This window comes from Gouania willdenowi, chromosome 3, assembly GCF_900634775.1.
Source record: "Gouania willdenowi chromosome 3, fGouWil2.1, whole genome shotgun sequence".
NCBI lineage: Eukaryota > Metazoa > Chordata > Actinopteri > Blenniiformes > Gobiesocidae > Gouania > Gouania willdenowi.
Window position 1 is genome coordinate 34,984,915 of NC_041046.1, and position 24,326 is coordinate 35,009,240.

Consider the following 24,326-nt stretch of genomic DNA (forward strand, 5'->3'; position numbering starts at 1 on the left):
ACAAGGCGATCCAAAGGCGAAATAGATTAATTTTAAAGTGTTAAGAAAACAAACTTTATTATGAATAATTATTATAGATGTCTATAGGCGCTTAAAATGTTTATATTAGAGTTAGAACAATACAATACACATAATCTATTTGGCCTTCATTAAACAACAAAGCTGTAAAACTATTGACTATTTACATTTATTTACCTGTTTCATCTGAACTATGTATTTATTGATTGCTGTATTTTGAACCCCTGACATTTATTTCTTTTCATTATATATTTCTTTCATCATTTTGTAAAATGTTTCCATTTATTGTTTGTTACTGAAATTAAAAAAATAATGATATTAAAAACAAAACAAAACTGTAGTAATATCAATAAAAATGGATGTACAGTATTAGTAGTGAAGTCACACACACACACACACACACACACTCATAGCTATACCTGTCTATGTGTCAAAGTGTCCTTGTGCAAGACACTGAACCCAAAGTTGTTCCCAATGGTTGACTACTGGCAGCTCTGTCCCATTGGTGTGTGAATGAGTTGTTATTCTAAAGCATTTTCAACTAGTTCAATGGTAATGGACCATTTTGTTTTTTTGTGATAATCGTGCTTATACTCATAAATATGACTGTATGCCATTATAATCTTTGAGATTTCAGAAGGTTTGAAAAGGGCGTAGTTGTAAAACACAACTGTGTTTATAGCATTTAAAAAACTGCAGCTCTTATGGTGTATGTCTATCTACAGAGCTAAGTAGGTCCCTAAAGTGAAATGGTGACATTATAATTGGTGGATCATGGGTATGGTGTTAAGCAACAACTGACACAAGTGGTTTAACCCATGAGAGAGCCTACTACTGTAAATGTTACAGAGCTAAACAAAACAATAATAATCCATGATGGTTATTTTTTAATGTGTTGTACTTAGGGGTGTGCATTGCCATACGACTCCCAATTTGCATGTCACGATATGAAATATCTTGATATACAGTATCTTGATATTAAACAATACCATATATCGCAATATCAATAATTATAATTATCATCTTTACAAGTACAAAATGGTATGAAATACAATTTATTTCGTTTTTTTAAACTTGCAAGAGGTATGTTTATCAAACTTTCAAATTACATTTTTTAAAAAAGTTTAATTTTTGCTTCTATGACAGATTCTGATTCTGTTAAATTCTTTAAAAAAAAGTATCCACATATATCTATAAAAGTGCTCAGTATGTTTAATGAAAATAAAGTGCCTGACTGGCGTTAACGTGATTGTGATGATCAAAAAAATCAATTTGGACATTTTTTTGGATCGATACGATCATCGCACGGTGAAATATTGCGATATATATCTCCAAATCAATTTTTTCTTACACCCTTTAGTTGTAATACATGTCCATCACAGTTTGTCTGTATAAGTTCTGAATCATCAAGGTAATTTTAGTTGAGGTAGGACTAGAAAATAGGTAGGTGTCACTAATTCTGTGGATGGTTTACTGTATATATTTGTATCTCAGGGAGAACATGCAAACTCCATTCAGAATACCTCAGCAGTTCTGTGTGATTGCATCAAAAATAAAACAATCATTGCTCGTTACGTTAAAAAAACATCCTTTTAATAGGTCCGTGCCACACACTAGTGAAAAATAAAGCTCCTACAAAAGAATGATACTTTTATTCAACAATATCTTAAATAAAGTAACTTCAAGTACTTTTGACTTGGGTACAAAAAAATCTAGCTGCCTCCATCAGGCCACAACACACAGCAAGGGTTCAACACAGTGGTTACGAATGGCCTTAGGTCCTCTGTATTGTGGCAGATTGTGAGGAAATGTGGTGTGGAAGCATCTCTGAATGCTCGTTGTTCCTTTTTCTGTAATGGTGAGGAATGATTTCTCTCGGTCACAGTCCAACTATTTGGAGGCCTTTGTTGGATTGAAATAAGGTTTAAAAAATCGTAAGAATGAAAACTAAAAAAACAAACAAAGGAAGAAAAAAAAAACATCCCCTACATGCCCCTGTTGGAAGGGTAGGCACTACCAAGATTAAGGATACCACAGTGTTTGCAGAGGATATGTATATACTGTACAAACCATATTTATGATAATGCTTTCATCACGTTCACTAAAATAGAATGCTACAATCATTCTAAGGCATAAACAATATCTTAATATTCTTAAACAATTTGTACACATTGTTCCAAACAAGACAGAATATTGACATTAATAAACAGTATATACACACGAGTCACCGTTGTCGAACTGTTCCTCTGCCGTCACTGTAAATAAATGCAGTCTTACAGTTTTGAACAAATGAATACAGTCCTTTGATGCCCCAAAGCAATGAACAGTGTAAACAGTATTTTTTTTTCTTGGCTTTGTTTGATATTTGGGAGAGAAACACACACAAAAAAAAAACACATTCCTTTTTTTTTTTCTTTTTCTTAAATCTTAAATTCAAAGTAGTTTCATATGATTCCTCCTTTTCATAGAAAATGAAGTGGACCTTGATTCATAAATAATTATTACAAAATTAAATACATTCACTATAATACGATTAAATAACAAAAGACTATGTACAGGTAGTGGAAAGTATTGTAGCGCAGACATATCAGTGACATTTGAGGATTCATTCAGTGCAGTGTTCTGAGACAGGGAATGGTATTGCACTAGGACACCCCGCATCTGTGGGACTCTTTGGGGCTTTTATCCCTGTTATAATAAATCCAGCGCAGCTTCTGTAACATCTTTATTTTCTTTTATTTCTCAAGGTGACATCTCAACAAAGCACACCACGGGTTTCCTTATCGACAAGTTGACTTCCTTTTTTTTTCCTGACCACAAAGCCGTGTTTTCCTTCGGAGGAAAACAAGTAAAAGTAAAAGCCTGGCGCTTCCGTATGAAAAGTCAAATGAGTTCACGGGCGGAGACTGAACAAACTTTATCAGTTTGTTTGTTTCAGAAGCTCAGTCCAGCGCTTCTCGAAGAACTTCCTCATGTTATGGCCCGCTCGGCCAATGTCCGAATTGTCTTCATTGAATTTTTCACAGTTATCAAACACCAAGTTGACGTCGATGATGAAAGTCTCCAGGTTTTGATACCTGCGAGAAAAAACAAAGTCCAGAGTCCATGAGTCACAAACTGCATTCGGTTCTGTGCAGAAACAACTCAAACGCATTTCAACTTGATACTCTGTGAAACAAACAGGAAACTTACTGGCTGCTCACAAGCTTCTCACGTATTGTGGAGAAGTCCATGGGTTTCTTTATGACCTTCTTGTATCCTGGGACTGATTTCAGGTTGACAGGTGTAAGAAAAGGCCATGCATCCTGATGCCTCTCCAACTCTGCAAGAAGCACCCTAAAGGACAAACAAGTGCAACCAGACAGGACAGAGAGGTTAAAACGTCCTTCTCAGAATTGACACTGATCGTCTTTGCTTCATTTCTCGTAAAAAAAAATTCAAGTAAATACGTTGCAAATTCACCTGTCAAATAATAGGATTCTACTCTGATGTTTCTTGGCCTGAAAAGTGGTCAAAGTAATCCCTCTGTGTGCACGGATGCGGCCAGTCGATGCATGTGTATATATTGACTGAGCTACAGCTGCTGTTTGCTGTGGGGACTGACATATGCATGTGATGCTGTGTATGCAGCTTTATCTTATTGTTTTTATTGTATTGTATTAGACCTCTGTACTGTCCATATGTTTGTTTTATCTTTTATGTTTGGACTCCATGGAGACTAGGGATGGAAACTATCCTAAGTACAAAATATGGTGTATTTATGTACTAGTACAATCATTAAGCTTTGAACAATCGATTACGAGCAAGCAGTGTACATGCGGAAAAATCTGCAAGAATATCCACGGCCTAAAGATCCACCGAGCGAGGATGAAGTGCTCATTGGGAGCAAAAGCAACACAACGCACAGGTTCTCAACCTGGTGAGACGCAGGAGGGGCCAGGCCCGGAGTCACCCCATAGTGCCCGGAACCTCAAAGTGTTAGAAGCTATTCCCTTGAGCATCAAGTCTGACAGGAGGTGGATCAAATGGCCGGCAGCTAGCATGACTTCAGAATGGAAGAAGTTTGATGATGACGTAGACCAAATTCTGGAAGCAACAGTTAAGAGGGAGGCTGACAGGAAGCTACAAGGCTTGACAACAATCATTGTCAGTATTGCAGCTGAGCGGTTCGGGGAGCAGGAGAAGAAAAGATCCGGAACAACTTACTCTAAAAATCAAAGAGCTGTGAGGATTCACAACATCAGGAAGGAGATGAAGGTACTGAAGTCCCAATACAAGGAGGCCGTAGACGAGGATTGCGATGGCCTGGCTCAGCTAATGTGCATCCTACGGGAAAAGATCAGGGTGCTCCGCCGGGCTGAGTGGCATCGGAGGCGGCGCTGCGAGAGAGCCCGCAAGCGCGCAGCCTTTATCTCCAACCCCTTTAAGTTCACCAAGGATCTGTTGGGGCAGAAGCGCAGTGGTAAACTTGCATCCTCGCAGGAAGAAAGAGACCAACACCTGAAGCAGATGTACAGCGACCCTGCAAGGGAACAGGAGCTTGGAGAATGTAACATCCTAATAGACCCCCCTGAACCTGAGGTGCAGTATGACACATCTGAGCTGCAGCTAAAGGAAGGATGTTGTTCGCAATGCAAGGGCACGCTCGGCTCCAGGACCAAGTGGCGCTTCATACAAAGTGTATAAGAACTGTCCCAAACTCCTGCTGCGTCTGAGGAAAGTCCTCTGAATTTTCTGGAGAAGAGGGAGGATCCCAGATCAATGGAGAGTAGCTGAAGGAGTGTGGATCCCAAAGGAGGAAAACTCCACCCAACTTGACCAGTTCCACATCATCTCCCTGCTGAGTGTTGAGGCTAAAATCTTCTTCAGCACTGTTTCCAGACGGCTGAGTACCTACCTGGAACAGAACACCTACATCGATACATCTGTCCAGAAGGGCGGTCTCTCAGGAATGCCAGGCTGTCTGGAACACACTGGTGTGGTGACACAGCTGATCAGGGAGGCAAGAGAGAACAAAGGCAACCTGTCAGTGCTGTGGCTGGACCTAGCTAATGCATTTGGCTCCATTCCACACAAGCTGGTTCAGCTCACTTTGACAAAAAATCATGTCCCGAGCAAGTGCAGAGACCTCATTGCTGATTATTACACCAATTTCAGGATGAGGGTCTCGTCGGGAGCAATAACATCACATTGGCACAAGGTAGAGATTGGTATTATCACAGGGTGCACTATCTCTGTGACACTATTTTCCCTAGCCATGAACATGCTCATCAAGTCTGTTGAGCCAGAGTGCAGAGGACCCCTATCGAAATCCAGACAGCGGGAACCCCCCATCAGGGCATTCATGGATGACCTCACAGTCATGACGGAATCAGTCTCAGGCTGTCGGTGGATTCTGAAGGGACTCAAAAAGGTAATGGACTGGGCCCGGATGCGATTCAAACCAGCCAAGTCAAGGTCCATGGTGCTGAGAAAAGGAAAGTTAGAGGACAAGTTTCATTTTAACATCACTGGCACGGCCATCCCAACCATCACAGAGAAGCCAGTCAAGAGTTTGGGCAAGGTTTTTGACAGCTCCTTGAGAGACAACTTCTATCCAGTTGACCTGCACTGCATTGGATGGCTGGCTGAAATCCATGGGCAAGTCAGGACTCCCGGGAAAGTTCAAAGCCTGGATATACCAACACGGCATTCTACCCAGGATCCTGTGGCCCCTCCTTGTCTATGCAGTCCCCATCTCAACAGTGGAGAGCTTAGAGAGAAGGGTAAGCAGCCACCTCAGGAGATGGCTTGGATTACTGAAGTGCCTGAGCAGCCTTGCTCTTTATGGGAACACTAATAAACTGCAGCTGCCCTTCAAAACCTTGGAGGAGGAGTTTAAGGTCACAAGAGCAGAGAAGTGGTTCAGTACAGGGACTCACGTGATCCAAAGGTGGCTAAAGCAGGGATCAAAGTGAGAACTGGAAGGAAATGGAGGGCAGAGAACGCAGTTCAAGAGACAGAGGCAAGGCTGCGCCAGAGGAGCCTGGTGGGAGTGGTCACACGAGGCAGAGCTGGGCTAGGCTCCTTTCCAACTCCCCGAACAAACACCAGTGGGAAGGAAGGGCGCCGCCTTGTCCAGGAGGAGATGAGAGCTGCTGTGGAAGAATCAAGAACCATCAAGGCAGTGGGAATGAAGCAACAGGGAGCTTGGACAAGATGGGAGAACGCGGTCGAGAGGAAAGTGACTTGGGCTGAGCTGTGGAAAGCCGAGCCCCACCGCATTAAATTCCTCATCCAGGCAGTGTATGACGTACTCCCAAGTCCATCAAACCTGCACACATGGGGCATAGCAGAGACATCAGCATGCCCACTGTGTTCCAAGTGAGGAACTCTGGAACACATTCTCAGCTGCTGCACCAGGGCACTTGGAGATGGGCGGTATCGCTGGAGGCATGACCAGGTTCTTAAGACCATCGCTGAAGTTATCAGCGAAGGACTTGTGTACGCGAAGGAAACCATCGCCTTTGTCAGAGCTGGGGAGCAGCCAACCCCGGCCAGAAGTACCTCTGCAGGAATCCTAACCTCTGTAAAAGACTGGCAGCTGTTGGTGGATCTTGAGCATCAGCTGAAGTTTCCCGGCCACATCGCAGTCATCACCCTCCGACCAGACATTGTCCTTGTGTCTGAGGCCAGTAAGCAAATAGTGCTGCTGGAGCTGACCATCCTGTGGGAAGATCGCCTGGAAGAAGCCTTTGAGAGGAAGCTCTCCAAATATGCGGGACTGGTCAGTGACTGCCAGCGGGCTGGTTGGAGAGCAAGGTGTTTCCCAGTGGAGGTTGGATGTAGGGGTTTTGCAGCCCGTTCCCTAACCAGAGCACTCAGCTGTTTGGGCATCGAGAGAGAGGGAAGGAGGAGAGCCATTCGCAGTACCACCGACGTGGCAGAGAGGGCCTCAAGATGGCTGTGGCTCAAGAGAGGAGAGCCATGGAGTCATATTAGCTAGTTAGCCATCTGGACACGAGCCGGTGCCTAATCAGCCACGGCTGGGTCACCTGGAGGAGGGCGTATTATGTTGAAAGACCCGAAACGCCCGATGAGACCAGGCACATAATTGATGATGTGTCCAGAGGCATCAGTAGATGTATGTACACAGTTAACATGGATCTAATAAATAAACAAGTGCATTCAATATTTATGTTAAACAACAAGACAATAAAATGCTCCACAAAACCAAAATAATCTGAATCAGTTTTAATCCAATCATTGGCTATAACTGAGTGAGATTATTGTTAGATTAATTAAATTACAAGTTCAAAAGTAATTTCTGTGAGGGAAACTGAAAAAATACAACACTTGCTTGATATAAATAAACAAAAATATTTGATTAAATATAAATGTGTTCAAATGAAAGACTATGACTAAAAATAATTTAGAATTTTCAAAATAAGACAAACTAAATAAAAAAGGTTGTCAAAACAGAGTAAATACTACATTGAAAAATCCTGTTTATATTAACCATGTTCCCTGCACTCCTTTGATAATGTACATAATGTGCACTATATACTTATACTGGTATTATGGATTATTTTCTACAGCAGTAAAAAAAATTACAAACCAAACATTTACTGTGGTTTCCTAGAAAATTAAATCCAAATCGACCTGTCCTTGACACGTCACCTTTACTTACTAATGACAAGGCATGATGTTGTGCTGTGTCAGCTGAATGTAGGCAAACGACAATGTTTTTTTTTTTTTTTTTCATACTTGCTCCTTCTGCCTCAGCTGCTGCTTCCAGCTATCTAAGTACGCAGTAAGAAATATAACCTACAGAGGGCGCCAGTTATGGAAAGATCCAATACATAGATGACAAAAATGAAATAATTGTATAACTATCAATTAAGATTGATAATGTGCAATAAATATTAATTTCATTACATTAAGGTGACTAGAGATGTAAACATTTAGTGAATCAGTGTTTGACTTTGGTAAAAGGATATAGGAATAAAAGTAACTTCTTTTTAATCCCTAATAAGCACATTTACATGAACCATTTTGGGTCTGATATGATTTAAAGCAGTAAAAATGATGGAAGCTAAAAATTTGTGGTCACACTGCAGTTAGTGGACACAGGTTTTTATTATTGAGAATGCATTCCTCCAAAGAAAGACAAGTTTCAGCAAGGTTAATACCTGCACAATCCCAAATCCCTGTTGTTATCTCGAGCCGTCTTGGCTCTCTTCACACTCGTGGGGCCCTCCTGATTGGCTCCAGGTGAGCTCTCTTCGGCTTTCCTCTTCTTGCTGGTGTCTTTTGCTACTTTTTTCGGGGGGCTGCTGGCACTGGCTGGGGTTGAGCCGCTTGCCTGAGGAAATAAACCATGCAAACTTAAGTGTGAGTCAGGAAAATTTTAAAAGTAACTATGGTACACACATTGATCAATGATCCGTTTTACACATTAATATATTTTTAGTTTTTTTGCTGAGCCCACCAACCAATCCGTTATTCTGTAACTAGATGTGACTAGGTTTAAGTATTGAATTTAAAAAAACAAATCTTGTTGATATATATATATATATATATATTTGTAAAAAAAACAAAACAAAAAACTAATAAAAAATCCAAGTTAAACAAATTATTATTCCCGATTACACCAAGAATACTATTGAAGTTAGGAATATTTGGAAGCCAGTTTTGAAAAAACTGAATGGGCCCTAGACTCCTCATCAATTTAGATATATGATTTTATTACTTCATTAGATACATTGTTTTATTTCATTTTTTATTTAATTTAAATATTTTTTTTAGCTTGATGCATGGATAATTCCATTTTTATATGTCCTTGTCTTTATGTGCAGTACATCTCACTGTTCTGAAGAAAACATATTCTGAATAAATAAAAAGTAAAAAAAAAAACATCTGTAAACATCGGTTGAAACTAGAACAGTCATCCAAAAGAAATAACATTTTGCTTAAAATGTATATAAGTGGTGTAAATCTAATGTTGTGAGCCAGTATTTATTGACTTCTGGAGGCAGATGCTGGTGCAGAATGAAATGCTCAGATACCTTAGAGATGCAGGCTGGGCAGTACCAGTCACCTTCCGGGATGCTGGTGATCTTGGGTTTGTGACAGTAAGTGTGACAGCCTTTGTCACAGCCGTCACACAGCAGGAGGAGATCATCGTTGCCCCCTTTCTTGCAAATCTGACAGTACTACAAAATAAGAGCACACATTTAATACAGGAAAAGCCTCTATCTAATGACAGTTAGCTGAGAAGAAAGTGTGTGGGTTTCTCACCACTTTCATGATGGACCTCTCCCAGGCGATGGACTTCTGAAGCTGCTGGATGCACATGGCCAACTGAGCCGCACTGCGTACCTCACCGAGAGCCTTTCTCCAAACCTTCATTCCGCGTGTGACCTCTTCTTCACCCCTGAGAGGAAGACCAAAGCAGATCATGAGAGCCTGGTATTGCTGATAAGTGTGCAATTATGTGGATTAATCTTTTCCTAAACACACAAACAGTGGAGCCAGGTGCCATCAGCAGACCATAAAGAGCACCAGATGTGCAGGCAGAACGACTTGGGTCAGGGTGTGCGGGGGGTGGCAGACAGAAAAACACACCAATCTTTGCCACATTAAAAGGCAAACGCCCATGCAGAAAGAGTGAGTGTATGTTGATCAGTGGTGGCCAAAAGGTTTGCCCACAATCAAAGTTACGTTGCACAACATCATGCAGATGTAAAAAACAACAACTGTAAACAAGGTGACAATACAGAGAAGATCTCCTTCCTTTCCTCCTTAAGAAATAAACTGCACAAGAGCCCAAAACAAACACAAATGCAAAACAAGCCAGCATGTTGTGAACAAAGACCCCCACCGGTGGACTGGTGTGGGAAACTGAAACAAACACAGAAAGAGGAAAAGGACTTAGTGGAAGAGTTGGGAGCTTTGGTTGGAGAAATGACCTACCCTTCCCTGTCAGCACCACTGGATGGGGCGGGTGCAGGGACAGTGACCGTACCCACATTATCCAGCCTGATCTGAATGGTGGTACCTAAGGGGCTCCTCAGGTACCTTCTCTCGATGTTGCGCTCCAGATCGGCCAGACGGGTCACTGCTATGTCCAGCTGGTTGTCCAGGTGACGTATCACCCCGCCCTTCTCCCCCCGCTCCTCGGGATGTTCTCTGGAGTCTTTAGAGTCCTTGTCTGAAGCTGGAGTCGTTTTGGTGAGAGGCTTGTGCTCGTAATACACCAGGTCCTCCCGCTCCGACTGGGGGTCGGGATACGTCCATCCCTGCTGAATAAAATGAACTCCTTATTGTTGTAACCTCTGAGCATGTCACACCACAAGTTTTTTTTCAAAGCACTTTCACAATCCAATGTCTCACCTTGACTTGCAAGCTGGCGGCTGTAACCTTCCTCTCCAGCTCCTCAACCTGCTGCAGCACGGCTATGTCCATTTCCATCGCCTGCTCCTCCACACACCAGCCTCGCACTGACTCCACGCTCACCTGGCTCTCCTCGAGCTCACGCCGCTCAATCATAGCCACTTCATAAGAGACACATCAGAGACTCATCAACCACAAACCCAAAGGCTTCATACAAGCAGTCAGAACATTTACATCCTGTAAAGCAGTGGTTCTCAACCTTTTCAGACCACGACCCCCAAAATAAAGGTGCCAGTGACTGATGACCCCCACCGTACCTAAAGGTGGTTGAACACAGACATGAGACAGGACCATCGATAAGGGGAAATAAAGGGGAGAGCTTTTGGAGGGTAATGTAATTTTAACAGGAACAATTAGTTTACACTGGCAAATAATGGGAATAACAAATCGTGAATGTGGCTAAATTGGCAAAAAATAAGCATGAATTATGGTTAAAAGAGATTAAAAGTGACAATAATGAGTCTACAGATGTGACATTGGGAGGGAAAAGTGCTGGAAAGGGCTTATAATTGCAGAAAAGCCATTGAAATTTGATGCAGAAGTGGCAGAAATGGGAGTAATGTAGCAAAAATGCATTAAAAGGAGCAAAAATATGGCAAGACAAACTGACAAAAATACGTTACAATATGGCAAGTTTTGCATAGTTGCAAAAACTGACTCAAATTCTTCAAAAAATATTCTTAATTTCTCGAAGGCATTTGGTGAACCCAAATGGGGTCCTGAACCCGAGGTTGAGAACTCCTGCTTTCAAGGAAAGTGTAAATAATGACCACTTCTGTGGGCTGTTCCAACCTCGAATGCATCACTTACCGTCCCTGTGTTCGGTGCACGCTTGGTGGATGATTTCTATATCTTCCTGCATCTGCTTGTGCAGGACCTTCTCTCTGATTCCCCGACTGTGGAGGGTGTTGACAAGGGCCCTTAACTGTTCAATGTCAGACACTCGCCACCAGCCTGTCAGCATCTCTGAGACATTTAGGACAAAAGCTCATTAAAGACCAAAGACGCTGAATAAACGATACATGAACAGATAAACAGTGACAAAACTTAGGTTTCATTTTGTAGTTTTGTGCCTCACCTTCAGGAATTGGCTGAGGGCTGAGGTGGTCGAGGCATTTGGGCATCTCGAACGCAGGTGAGGGCATGGCGGAGCTTTTCTCAATGCGAGGTAAAGGTGATTCACTCTTACTGGAAACGCTCGCTGCCGTGTTGGCCTCTAGAGAGTGACCCTGGATTGGGCTGGGACTGCTGCACAGCGGCAGGTTGGGACTGATTACACCACTGTGCCAGCTTCCTAAAGGAACCCCGAGCAATGATCCGCCCGACTTCCCCTGGGGGATGAAAGGAAAAGCCACAGGGTCAGGAAGGTGGAAAATAGCAAAAAAAAGGAGCATTTTATGTAAGCTTGTAGAAAGCAAAGTAACAGCTGTGACCTTGTACGGTTAGACATGTTTGTCTATTCACAAAGATCTTCCTCTACTGTCAAGATAGATTTTTTAAATAACTGTCCCAAAATGCGCACACAACCTGTCGTTAGCATAACAACCAGTGGGTGGCAACATCACTTAATACATATATCGAGCTGCGTCTAAAATCTTTGATAGAAGATGAATTGTTTTATTGAATTAATCGAGGCTTTTTCTAGTTAATATTTAAAATGTATTTGTTAACACTTTACTTTACGTTTTATACATAAGGCTGACATTACGCTGTCATTATCTGTCATTAGCATGAATAAGGTGTCATGAAGGCTGTCATTAAGTGTTGATCGCTAAATTATGACACCTTTCACTAAATTATGACACTTTGGAGCTATGTTGGCATTTTTTGGGTTAGGTAGAGGGATCTAGTGGCGTTAAAGTAAATAACAACACTTATGTCAGCCTTTATGACACCTTATTCATGCTAATGACAGGTGTCATGTCATAATGATGACAGCGTAATGTCAGTCTTATGTATAAAACTTCAAGTAAATGTTACTATTTATTTTATTCAATTGTAAAATAATCTTATATTTAAGATTCAAATGGATGTAACCCTTTGAATAATAACAAATGGGTCAGTTTTTCTCATACCTAAGGTTGATGACTATTGTTTTCTGTTCGAGTAATATCACTTGATCAAGCATTTTTTAAGATTACACATTACAAAGAAAGTAATAAAAGTATTTAATGATTTGTGCTGATATCGGATCGGATTAATGTCGGTATTGGCTAACACACAAGGTGTTGTATCGGAAGTGAGAAAGTTGTATCGGGACACACAAAGAAATAAAAGTATAATCTAAAAAACAGGCAAGTATGTGAGAGTATGCCCATAATTATCCAGAGCAGCCTTACCTGTAGAGCAGACAGTGGGTAGTTGAGAAGACCAGCTGGGTGGAGTGGACTCGCTGAGGCTGAGGCAGCAGAAGGCGTTAGAGGAAGTGCAGGGGACGGAGGAGGGGATCTGGGTCTGCCAGGGGTGGAGGAGGCCTGAGGAGACACACGTGAAGCTCCTGGAGGTGTTGTGGTGAGGGAGGAGATGTCGCAGGGGCTCCGAGGGAGTAAACTAAACCAGTGTCCACTTCTCTCCGTCAGGTCTCGGAGCAGCTGGTTGTTGGTATTACGAGTGGGGGAGGAAAATGCTACAGTGGTTGGAGCGATAGGAGTTCCTCCAGGACTCCCGTTTTGTCTCACGTGGGGACTTCCCATTCCCCTGGACTTTTCTTTGCCATTGTCCGTGTTGTCATTGTCCATGCTAGTGGGTTTCTCCTTCTGCAGGTCCATTTCCTGAGGTTCTTCTTTGACTATCACCTCCTCCATTTTTCTCCTCTTTCTCTGTCGCTCCTCCTCCAGCTCCTCTGGGGCTGCACAAAACAGTGTATGGATTTAGAAACTAAATATTCTGATACAAAAGCCAAGCACTTAACATTCAGCCTTCTTTAGTCATCTATACCTACTTATCATGGGACAGGATAAATTAAATCTCAGCTCCATTAGCCACAAGGATAAATCACAGGGCTGACAGACAGTGTGTTGATTACGGTCCTCTGCATAATCAAACTTCACAACCTGATTTTTAAATATTTTTTAGAGTTTGAGGACCATTTCTAACTATTACCCAAGCTTTCCCTAAAGTGTCCTCACGCTTCACAGGCTTTTGGTAAAGAGTCGTTCTCACTAATGAGAATTTTCAGGATAATTTATAGCTCCTTTGTGAGGTAGTAAGGTATTAAACATGAAAATCCAACGACCCAACACATGCCCTGTTGTAAAAGTTATTTAGTGTAACTTATTACAAGAAACAATGTAAATCAAGTGACATGAACCGAAATGATGCAGGATTGGGATGATATAAAGTTCACGATACAATAGATGATACTGGGCTCACAATAACGATACAGGATTATATTTTTAAAGGGCAAAAAATACCCTCCCCAAAAAAACAGCTTAAAAAATGCTTTTATTTGACCAACACTGCATATTTACATATATGCTGGTTTTGACCTTTTCAACTCAAATGAATATAAAATATGCAATAAAAAATATCACAAAGAAGACCAATATTTCCTAATTAAAAAGCTACAAGTGCCAAAGAGACTGACAATACATGCCGGCCTAAAATTAAAACCAAATCATGTCATCATCATGACATTCTTCAAAAAATATTTCCTATCTGTTCATGAACTTTGCAACAAGTTTTATTTGACTGTGACTGGTGTGAATAAATAATGGTTTCTGTAACGCTTTTTGAGTCTCCACAAAAAAAAAGCGCTGTATAAGTGTGTGTGTGCGTGTGCGTGTGTGTGCCCACCTTCTCCACTTTCCATGGCCTCAATGAAAACCCCGCCACAGTGTGGAAGCACCCAGTACCGGCGGCGGTATCGGTCCTGGCCATACATCATGGAGAGCAGGGAGTGAGATATTTCAAACAGCTTCCATCTGGTCTGATGATGTTGCTGCAAAACAAATGAACTCAAATGATATAAACAGTCCAGCTGTAAATAGAAGACATTCTAAAATAAATCTCTGGTCTTTGGAGACAGCAGACGTGTTTTCGTTTGCTCCGATAACACGACCTTGGCTACAGCTGGCTACAGCTGAACAGCCTGAACAGCCTGAAAAACTGGGCCCAAGACTGAAGGAAAATGGTGAAAAAACCGCAGGGAGGCCCTTCAGAACCCAATTCGGGTTTGGAAGAGGTCAAGGAGATGATACGCGAGGGTCTACAAAACCTATCTGCCGAGCTAACAACGTCTGGCAGGGAGAAAGATGTCATCATCACAGGCCTAAAGATAAAACCCAGGAGTGACGAAGAAACAAAATCGATTGAACAACAGGTCATTGACTTCCTGAAGTCGAAGGACATTGTCCTGAACCCTGACAACATCAACTCCTGCCATCTCCTGCCAAAGAGAAATGATACCAGCGAACACAAACAAAGATAGAGAGGACAACACTGACTACAGATGGACGTTCAGAAGAAATCAAGAATGTTTGACCAGAGAGACATGTAAACCCATGTAAATTTGCGATGGTAAAACAGGGGACGGGACCCGGATAAGCAAACTGCTTCTCTCGTCTCCTTTTTCGGCATGTACAAAAAAAAGAAAAAAAAAAAAAAAAAAAAAAAAAAAAAGTGAATGTAACCATGTCGGAAATAAACTGAATAAATAAATAAATAATTCATGTAACTTTAATGTCCTTTTTGTGATCGCTGTAATATATATCAGCTAATGCATGCTACAGTAATGAGGTCATTTATTTGGTTAATTAATGCCCTCATCAGCAAATAGCCCTGTGTCAGCATGCATGTTTGGGCAATGTACAAAACACATGTTTGTGTTATATGCAAAACAAAACGTATATTAAAATAGACTGCACAAAAATTGTGTGTGTGTGTAGAATTTTTAAAAAGCACATTGTAATATAACAGTACAGCCAACGCACTGATAGTACAGCATGTTTTTGTGCTTTATCTTTTCATTGCCATCTTCCCAAGAGACTGTTTTAATCTTTTTTGTGTTTAGCACATTCAATCACACGTTATCAGCATCAACCCAGCATGCTTCGAGTTTTTAGACATTTATATTAATGAGTACTGCCTTTGTCACAGTCTTTGTTCGTATTCAGGAGGAGCTCACCTTGGATAATTTCTCAATTTGCTTCTCCAGCTCTTCCAGACTGGTGGCTTGTTCGACTTCGTCCTGATTAAACACAATAAATGCAACGGTTAGGAGATGCTTTCTAAAATGTGGCTTCTTTTTTTTTTTTTTGAGTTGTTGCATCAAATTACCTCGTCACAAGTCTCTATTTTCTTAACCTTTTTAATTTCTTCCTCTTCCTCATCCTCCTCTTCCTCTACCTGGTCATCGGTTTTGTCTTCATTGACGTCGTCTTCTTCGCTGTCGTTCATCTTTCTCTTGCGTTTGGCTGAGGAGGAAAGAGTGCCGACAGACTGGTTCTCCTCCACAAACACGTTGGCCTCCCTCTTGCCAGAGCGTTTGGCGTGGATGGCCCTCAATCTTTCATAAAACACACACACAAACAGTGATGACGCATGAAGGAGTTTCGACACTGAAATGCGAGAAATGACGACTTACTTTTTTAGTTTCCCCTCCATGATGATCTCGTCCTTCCTCATGTTTGCCATCTGATCCAGGCTCTTGTCAATCTCACTAAGGGAGGATAAAAATATGGCGATCATTACAAGGAATAACTCCATTAAGGTCAGTCAATGAAATTTTGGCTATGCAAAGTCACACATTTTTAATATGTTTTTTGTAAATTACTCATCACCAGACAGCGACTTGTGAAACAAAAATTAATTTGCTATTAGATATTTCAAATGTTTAGTAATACAAACGGACCTACAGTAGATGACAATATGCCTTAAATCAGTATTTCTCAACCACGGGGTCTGATTAAAAAAACATTTTTGAAATTTTTACTTTTAACTTTTTAAAATTAAAACAACACACAATCTGAGAAACTGTATTCTCAAATATCATTCAAATAAAATGCAGTAAAAAAAAAATATTTGAGCTGGCACTCAGATATTTGTCACTCATCCTGTCTGCTCTGTATTTGTAGAGCGTAATAACAAACATGATCAAAAACTAATTCTTGAAAAAGAAATGTCGAGGGTCGCCAGAAATTCTTGATATCAAAATTGGGTCACGATCCAAAAAAGGTTGGGAACCACTGCCTTAAATTGTTGATAAAAGTTAGAATTTCCCCTTAAGAGGGAAAGAAAACATCGCAAACACCTGAAAGTTGTTTGCAAGTATGTAAATAAGCAGCTTCCAGCCAACATGTACTGATCAGTGTTCAGACCCTTCAGTTTCTGCTGCTTCTCTCACCTGATGACAGCTCTGCTGCGGGCCAGCTCGTTGGCCAGGAAGCCAAGAATCGAGGTTTTTTGGGTTGGTGTGTGAGCCTGGAAGGCCTTGGTCTTCAAGCTAAGAGCCAGAGGAGCCAGTTCTGTGTTGGCACAGTGCGCGCCCATGTACATCTGTAACACCTCAGAGACATTATCCCTGTTGATGCCAACATTAGTCAGGTGGTCACCCAGCATGGTTTTTGTCTGAGAAAAGATGAAACAAAGAAAGAAAGAAAATCCTTAAAAACATGCTGAAATGAAAGTAGTTGCACATCTGTGCATGTTGTGCTCGTGTTCATTGTTCTTGGTATAAAAATACAAATAAGATTAGTATCCATATGCCAGAACAAAGCAGGACTCACCTTTTGTCCAGGGGGCAAACCAGGATCACAGACTGCCAGGGAGAGCATTTTGACCAGAAGGTCCTGGACCTGACCCATGCTGTCCCCTACATTGAGCAGACCTTCCTGCAGCATCCCTAACGTGGGCACGTCTGCGTTCAGGTCTAGACCCAACACCTTTCCAAAGCCTCGCAAGAATTTCATCAGCATGAGGCAGTCGGACACGGCTTGTCCTGGGAGGATGAGTCCAGACATGCGGGAAAACTCTGGGAGAGCCTGCACACAAGACCATGATCCAAAGTTAGCACTGATAGAATTTTGCTTAATTTTTTATTTTATTTCATGCATTCATAGTATGACACCATCATCAGGCTAAATACTATTACTTGATCATTTTGTGTGCTTGTAATTTTTGTATCTTTGTCAAATATCTTCTGACACAAGTCGTCATTGCAAAAAATAATTGGTTCTCAATGGTTCTTTAGGTAATCAGAAGGACAATAGTTCCTATTTGTTTATAGAGGAGAAATGAGGTGAGTTAGCTTTCTTGGCATTATCTACAGTTCTATAAATTAGAAAGCAGCAATGATTTGGTTTAATTTCTTAAACAGCAGCCTGTGCCAAGCTAGAAAAAAATAATCATTGTTTGTATGGAGATTAATACCACAATGGTGATTTCATAAAGCTACCAGGGGTTTACTAATTTTAATAGAAATTTCCCAGTTTGGATGTTTTTTGTTGTTGTTGTTGTTTTGTTTTTTTTTTGGTGCTAATTTTGTTCTCTGTCAAGTTGATTCACAAGAAGGGATCTTTTAATTTTTGAATGATGGGTAATCGTCAGCTTATCGACATAGCCTGGTTAAATGTAAAATAAAATTGTATATTTATAATAATAATAACAATAAATGGGGAATGACGGAGGATTGTGACTGTGTATAATCTGCTTTTGCATATTCAATTGTAAGCAAAAGATTGAATTTCAAAGTCAATATTTGGTTAGTTTCCAAATTGCAGTATTTGGTTATTACCACTTGGAGGTGCACATTATCCCATTTAAACTAGTAATGGTATAGTTATTGTGTGGTCTAACACCTGACTATCTATTAATAACATAATATTAATGAAAAAAATAAAATAAAAAATAATAACCTTGTGGTCAGAGAGACACATATCTTCGATTGGTTTCTTCAGTTCTCTCGCTATCTCCAGCTCCAGCCTCCGCTGCTCCAGTTTGCGCTTTTTGTTCAGGCGCTTCTCATCCCTTTTCTCCTGCCGCAAGCGGTCGCGCTCCTAGACAGTTCAAAATTCAATGAGGCATTAGATCGTGTATGTGTGTGTGTTTGTGTGGTGTGCATGTGCAAACAGACAAGAGGGTTTACTTCACTTTGCTGAGCAGTGTTAGAATTCAGCATAATGCTGCTGCGCATTCAAAGAAAAAGTGCTTAAGGGCCAAAATCTTTTGACTTGGTAAGTGTGTGGGGGGAAATGAATGAAGGGGGGGAAGAAAAAGAAAACCATGGAATAATGACTTGTGCTGTTTTTTTTTTTACTTCTTCTATGGAGTGGACTGTGTGCACTGGTACAGTTCTGCATTTAAATATGTGCATAGAAAGTACCTCGGCCTTCTTGCGGGCCTCGACGGCCTTCATCAGCATTACGAGTTCCCGCCTCCTCTCCCTCTCCTAGAGACACAAAACAACAAGCACATTAAACAGCACACACGGCCCAATCCAGTCCTCAAGGTTGGCTTTGCTTTACACACAACGATGTAACACTTTGATGCACTAAAATTCAATAGAGGAACCAAACTTCAAACAAACACACAATGATGCTTCACAAATATACACTTTCACATGTATGGTGGAAGCATAAGTGAAGAGTACAGTCGTACAATGACAACCAAAAAAGCAACACATAGATGCGATACAAAGTAGATGTGATGGCAGGCTGAAAAAAAAAAAAAAAAATAAGAGAAGCAGCTGAAATCAGTGACGGCGCCTCTAAAAACTAAAGCTGACAAAACAAAAGCAACATAAACGCAAACTTCTAGAAGTCGTCTGAAGGCCGCGCTGGCAATAAGATCAGAAAATGAAACAAGGAGTCAGAGCAAGTATCTATTCCTCTGATGTGTTATTCCAGTGTTGGCTGGTGGACGACAATGAGAAATGGACGGTAAAGAGCAGCTAAAAATTAAGCAGTTCCACCTCAGCGCTTTTGGCAGCTTAAGCATTCGCACAGTGTGTGACTGCTGATGATGAGACATCTATGTTCTTTGGTGAATCATACACAGCCTACTGGAAAAGGGCACTGAAATCACTGGTGACTGACTATCATATCATTTGATCTCTTTAGGTTTCCTGCTCTGGTGTATCAGCCTGTCATTCCCTCTGTGATCCACCAGAAAGACACAATTACCACTATTAGGGCTTTGCCAAGGACATTTCCTGCACATAGGGACAAAAATGGCCCATTTCTCTGGATTGTTTTGTCACTGTAATAAACAAAACAAGCTGCACTTTAAGCACCAGGCAATTATATTTTAGCATTACGGTTTGATTCGCAAACAAACACAAAAATCCTGGGAATGACCATTACAAAATATACAAGCAGATTTTGGCATTATAAATGACTTGTTCTGATGGGTTTATCTATATAATGTAAACTGCAATGAATAAAAGTGCTAAGAAATATCCGGCTCAATTACAGCATCTGCTAAGGAAGTCATTTATTTACTTTAGCCTTTATTTATTTATGTTTGTTTGTTTGTTTGTCCTTCTTTGGCTAAAAAGATCTGGGGACATGTTTTTAATCAGACCTCTCCTTGTAGGAGACCTGTGAGACATGGTGGTGGAATCATCATGTTGTGAGTGTAACTTTCACCCTGCTAACATGGTAGAACCTACATTGAAGTGTCATATTGTGTATTTATATAGAAACTGATAGTCGAAACAAAAAAAATGAATACATCTTTAAAATTAATACATTTCTTTGGAGTGTATTAGTTAGATTTCATCATGAAAAACTAAGTGAAGAAAAAATTGAAATATTTACCAGACAAGGCAATAGGCCAACATGTTTAATATTCCTAAAAGCTGTGACTGCAGGGAGCTAGACATATGTTACATTGAATGTGTTTTTTTATTAAACCTAATAGGTTCCTTTTGGGAAAAATTAAATAAGAAATGTTTTGTGCTTCTACTTGAGTCCTCCTTTTTTCCTATTTATGAATTCTGTTCCTTTATGTTTGATAAAAGCCATACAAGCAACCAAAGGGTAAAACATTCAAAGGGGTGTCTACTTTTCTTCGGTATTCACACACACACACACACATATATATATATATATACTGTCCTTAGCTTTACATTTTCTTTCACTTACACTCGGACAGCTTCTCATTATTAGATTTAATTATTTAATCTACGTTTAGGAGAGCAAGCAAGTTGCCCCAAGTGCCTACCTGGTGTTTGAGAATCTCCGCCTGCTGCCTTCTTAACTTTTTTTCCTAGAGGACGAGAATGAGAAGATGAGAGTAAAATCAATATTCCTCAACGCACCGATATCATGAAAATGGTAGGAGACTGATGTGATTTCAGCACTTTTCAAAGAGCTATCCTAAATTCATTGCCAAGTAGCGCTTAAGCATAAAAGGCTTCACATTAGGGCACATGTAGGTATTTAACAAGATGTGTTTAATACAATATAATTAGAGGTTTCTTTAATCAAAGCCTCATCTCACATGCTAATGAAGATTGCAATGCATTTACACATTTCTAGTGTTTTCATTGAGATAACAAACGTACCTTTATCCGTTTTTCAGTCTCCAATATTTTGGCATTGACAGCTTCTTCCTTTTTTCTCCGTTTGGCCTTTGAATAAAGATTCAGAAGGTCAACAAAGACAGACACACATCAATCAGTCCAGGCTGACGGCTTTTGCAGCACGTTGACTGATTGTTTTGCGGGTTTTCCGCTTGTTGCAAAGATTTCATGCTTCTGAATGCCAGTCAAATTTGTAAAACACAGTGAATGAATAATGTATCTCTTTAACACCTAATTGTGAAAATGTTGAAACCTCCTGTTAAGAATGGCTTGCCAACCGTGTCAACTCAGAATTGATTTAGTCCTGCTAAAACACTTTGAAGCTCTGGCAGAGGAAATGTGCGTGCGTGCATGTGTGTGTGTTGTGTTTCACATGGGTGAGATGTGCATGCATTTAGAATGTGTTTGTGTGTAGAAAACGCCACCTTTTTTTCTTTCGACCCACTTATGTTACTGTTGTCTGATGGAGGAAAAGAATTTAAAAAAAGGACTTTTCTGTCCAATTTAAATACGGTCTGAAGAGGCAGCAGCAGCCATTTTAATACTCAACAGTCGTCAACCAAGACCAATTCAGCATTAGTTCCATGTGAAATTATGCCTAAGAAGACGCAACTCCCTCCAATGCATGCTGCTGTTCAGTAATGAGCTTTAGGAAGATTAAAACACTATAGACTGAGGGGCTGGAGCCATCCAGGAATGTTCTGCTTAATCAGTGGTGTGGTTGGATCAGATTCTCTACCTCCAAAATTTGCTGCGCTCTCAGTTCCTTCTCCAGCCGAATTTGCTGTGAAGGAAGGAAACACAATCTTCAAATATTTGTGGAAAATCCTTTTTCTGAGCACTTTTTTATTTATTTTTTTTATCAGAGGTAGTCAAAGGGACACAAAAACAAGATTTGCTACAACAGGTGATGGAATAGAATAGAAAAGCCTTAAAATGAACAGCTGCTGAAGGGCAGAAAGGATATGGAAGTCCTAAAGGATTTTTTTTTAATAAAGAAAATATAAGGGGAAAGATGATGAGGTGGACTTACCTGCTGCTTGAGAATCTTGACCTGCTCCTTCTGCTTTCTTCGCTCCTCCGCTGCCATGATAGCTACAACAAAAAATAAATAAACAGCATTTCAGGAAGGTGGAAGTATTGTGCTACTATGTGCGTTCATATCTCAGGTATGTGCAGTTTTTATACATAATTCATTTTAAAGAATTCACCGAAAATTAAAGTGGAACATATTGAAAGGGATTAATTAATTCAGAACAAGAGTAGGCCTACACAGAGCAGTATAACACCTTACGACAAGGTTTACTTTAGTCACACAACTTTTTTCAAGAAATTTACTTTGATCAAAACAATCAAAACATGTCAGGAGATCAAAGTCAAATGTAAAGTACATTTACTGAAAAAACCTTTTCTGAGTAAACTAAACTTTAACACATTATTTAAAAAAAAAGACAAATTGAACTTGCTGGAATTAACACCTTTCTATTTCTGCAAAGGAGGTCATATTTTCAACCGCATACGTTTTGTTTGTTGTCTGTTAGCAGGGTTAGGTCAAAAGTACTTCACGGAATTTGACAAAATTTTACCCAAAGACAGACTATACACAATGACAGATTCCATCAAATTTTGGAAGAAATCTGGATAAATTTACTGATCCTGGATCACTTTCAGAAATAAAAAAAATGCCATTATTGGTGAAAATTCAAAAATTATTATCTCGGTTTATAATTGACCAATCTCTATTGAATTTGACTCAGTTATGTCTAGTTGATTCCTCAATGATCCCACCAAGTTTAATCCGGATCGGACCCAGATTGCAAATTTCATCGCAATTTGTTTCATAAAATGAGAGTTCTGGAAGGACTGTATCATTTTCAATGGGGGAATGAATTCTCCAAAAACACTCCAATGGAAACTCCTCCAAACAATGTGACCCCATCTATCCACAAATTTTTAAATCTGACTTGTCAAATATTAAAACTGATCAGTGTTATTTTAGGAATGCAACGTGTAATTTCTGTATTTTCTTATTTATTTCATATTTTTAGGTTTATTGTTTCTTTTTTCTACTTGTTTCTGTTTGCAGAGGGCTAAGTAACGTTCGGTTACGTTGTAACCTTGGTTCTCTGAGTGGAGAGACTATCTCTCCACCCAGTTACATATTCCATATGTACGGGGACTGATCCCATTGGGACAGTTGACGTGGATATTTCTTTAAGACACACCACTACGTGGCCCATGCACGGGCTTAAAAGCCCCAGGTGTGCATGCAATCACTGATTCACATTGATTGGAACGGTTTCCAAGCGGCCTCGTGGTGGAGAGATAGTCTCGATACGATAGAGGACGCCTTTCTAAATCATCTCTGGACTTAACGTGAAGCCAACTCTTTTAAGAGCTGTCTTTTGAAGCAGTTTGAGCTAAAAACCTTTACAAAAAAAAAATTAAACACCATGATCCTCACAGAGGCTGTTTCTATGGAGTGAGAGAACAACATTTGGTAGAAAAACAACAACAGTAGCAGTCGCTCTGCTATGACCGGGTCTGAACACAGATTGCTGTGGCTAAAGGACATTAGTTTACAGCCTGAACACGTATTTGCTTGATTTTGAAACTGATAGAAACATTTGAAATTGAATTCTTCCTCATGGTAGAAAAATATATCCAAAGCAATTGTTGTCATAAAGACAACAGGTTGGTGTTGTAAAGTGATTTTTTACTGATTTACTGAGATCCAAGCAGCTAAAAGTCAGTGACTATCACAGGCCGGTTTCGTTGCAGGCTCTTACCTTGTTGTTTTCGAGCTTCTTTTCGAGCTTCTTTGGCTGCGCATGCGAGCGCTTGCTTTTCCAGTTTTCTCATAATTTTCATCTGGGCAGCCTGTTGGGCAATTTCTGTGCACGAGAAATGGAAATTAAAATCTTCAGAATCTTAAAGTGCGTACATTACAGTCTTAAACCTTACCTTGTTTGTCTGAAAACATATTAAGGCTTTATTTATTCAGAAAAGTCCAGAAATGTGATCTCCTGATAAGTTACAACTGCCTAATGTCAATCTTCTGAGGTGATTGCTTTGATGTATGCCAACGGGTTCTTTCATGTGAAAAAAAAAAATGCATGAGTTCTTTGTGGGTGTGGCCAACTTGGACACATGAAAGCCATTAGTAGAACACTTTCCTGAAAAAAGAACTCTAGGGATACATCAAAGCAATCATCTCTGAGGAAGACCAAAAATAAATATTAACATATTATTAAAAATAAATAAATAAATAAAAGACTAAATTAACTTGCTGGAATTCCTTTAACTTCTAGGTTCCCAAAGTGTGGTATGGGTACCCCCAGGGGTACAAAAA

At 40.3% G+C, this 24,326-nt stretch overlaps 1 protein-coding gene across 3 annotated transcripts; it reads right to left on the bottom strand.

Annotated features, from left to right (window-relative positions):
• Positions 1–1,589: 1,589 nt before the first annotated feature.
• LOC114454426 (bromodomain adjacent to zinc finger domain protein 2B-like) lies at positions 1,590–24,073 on the bottom strand. 3 transcript variants are annotated; one of them, XM_028434902.1, is made up of 24 exons: positions 23,939–24,073; positions 23,764–23,868; positions 22,008–22,069; positions 21,714–21,758; positions 20,957–21,022; positions 20,614–20,658; positions 18,773–18,838; positions 18,306–18,446; positions 17,178–17,432; positions 16,796–17,019; positions 16,037–16,111; positions 15,730–15,958; positions 15,578–15,640; positions 14,248–14,392; positions 12,792–13,300; positions 11,531–11,783; positions 11,263–11,418; positions 10,393–10,553; positions 10,078–10,298; positions 9,298–9,433; positions 9,066–9,212; positions 8,190–8,362; positions 3,211–3,354; positions 1,590–3,095 (listed from the first exon to the last, which is right to left on the bottom strand). In XM_028434902.1, the coding sequence occupies exons 1-24, from the start codon at positions 23,955–23,957 to the stop codon at positions 2,939–2,941; spliced, it is 3,597 nt and encodes a 1,198-aa protein (XP_028290703.1). In that variant the 5' UTR covers positions 23,958–24,073; the 3' UTR covers positions 1,590–2,938. The 3 variants fall into 3 exon arrangements, with proteins under 3 accessions (XP_028290703.1, XP_028290694.1, XP_028290686.1); XM_028434893.1 differs by having other exon boundaries at positions 9,973–10,298; XM_028434885.1 differs by having other exon boundaries at positions 9,973–10,301.
• Positions 24,074–24,326: the final 253 nt, after the last annotated feature.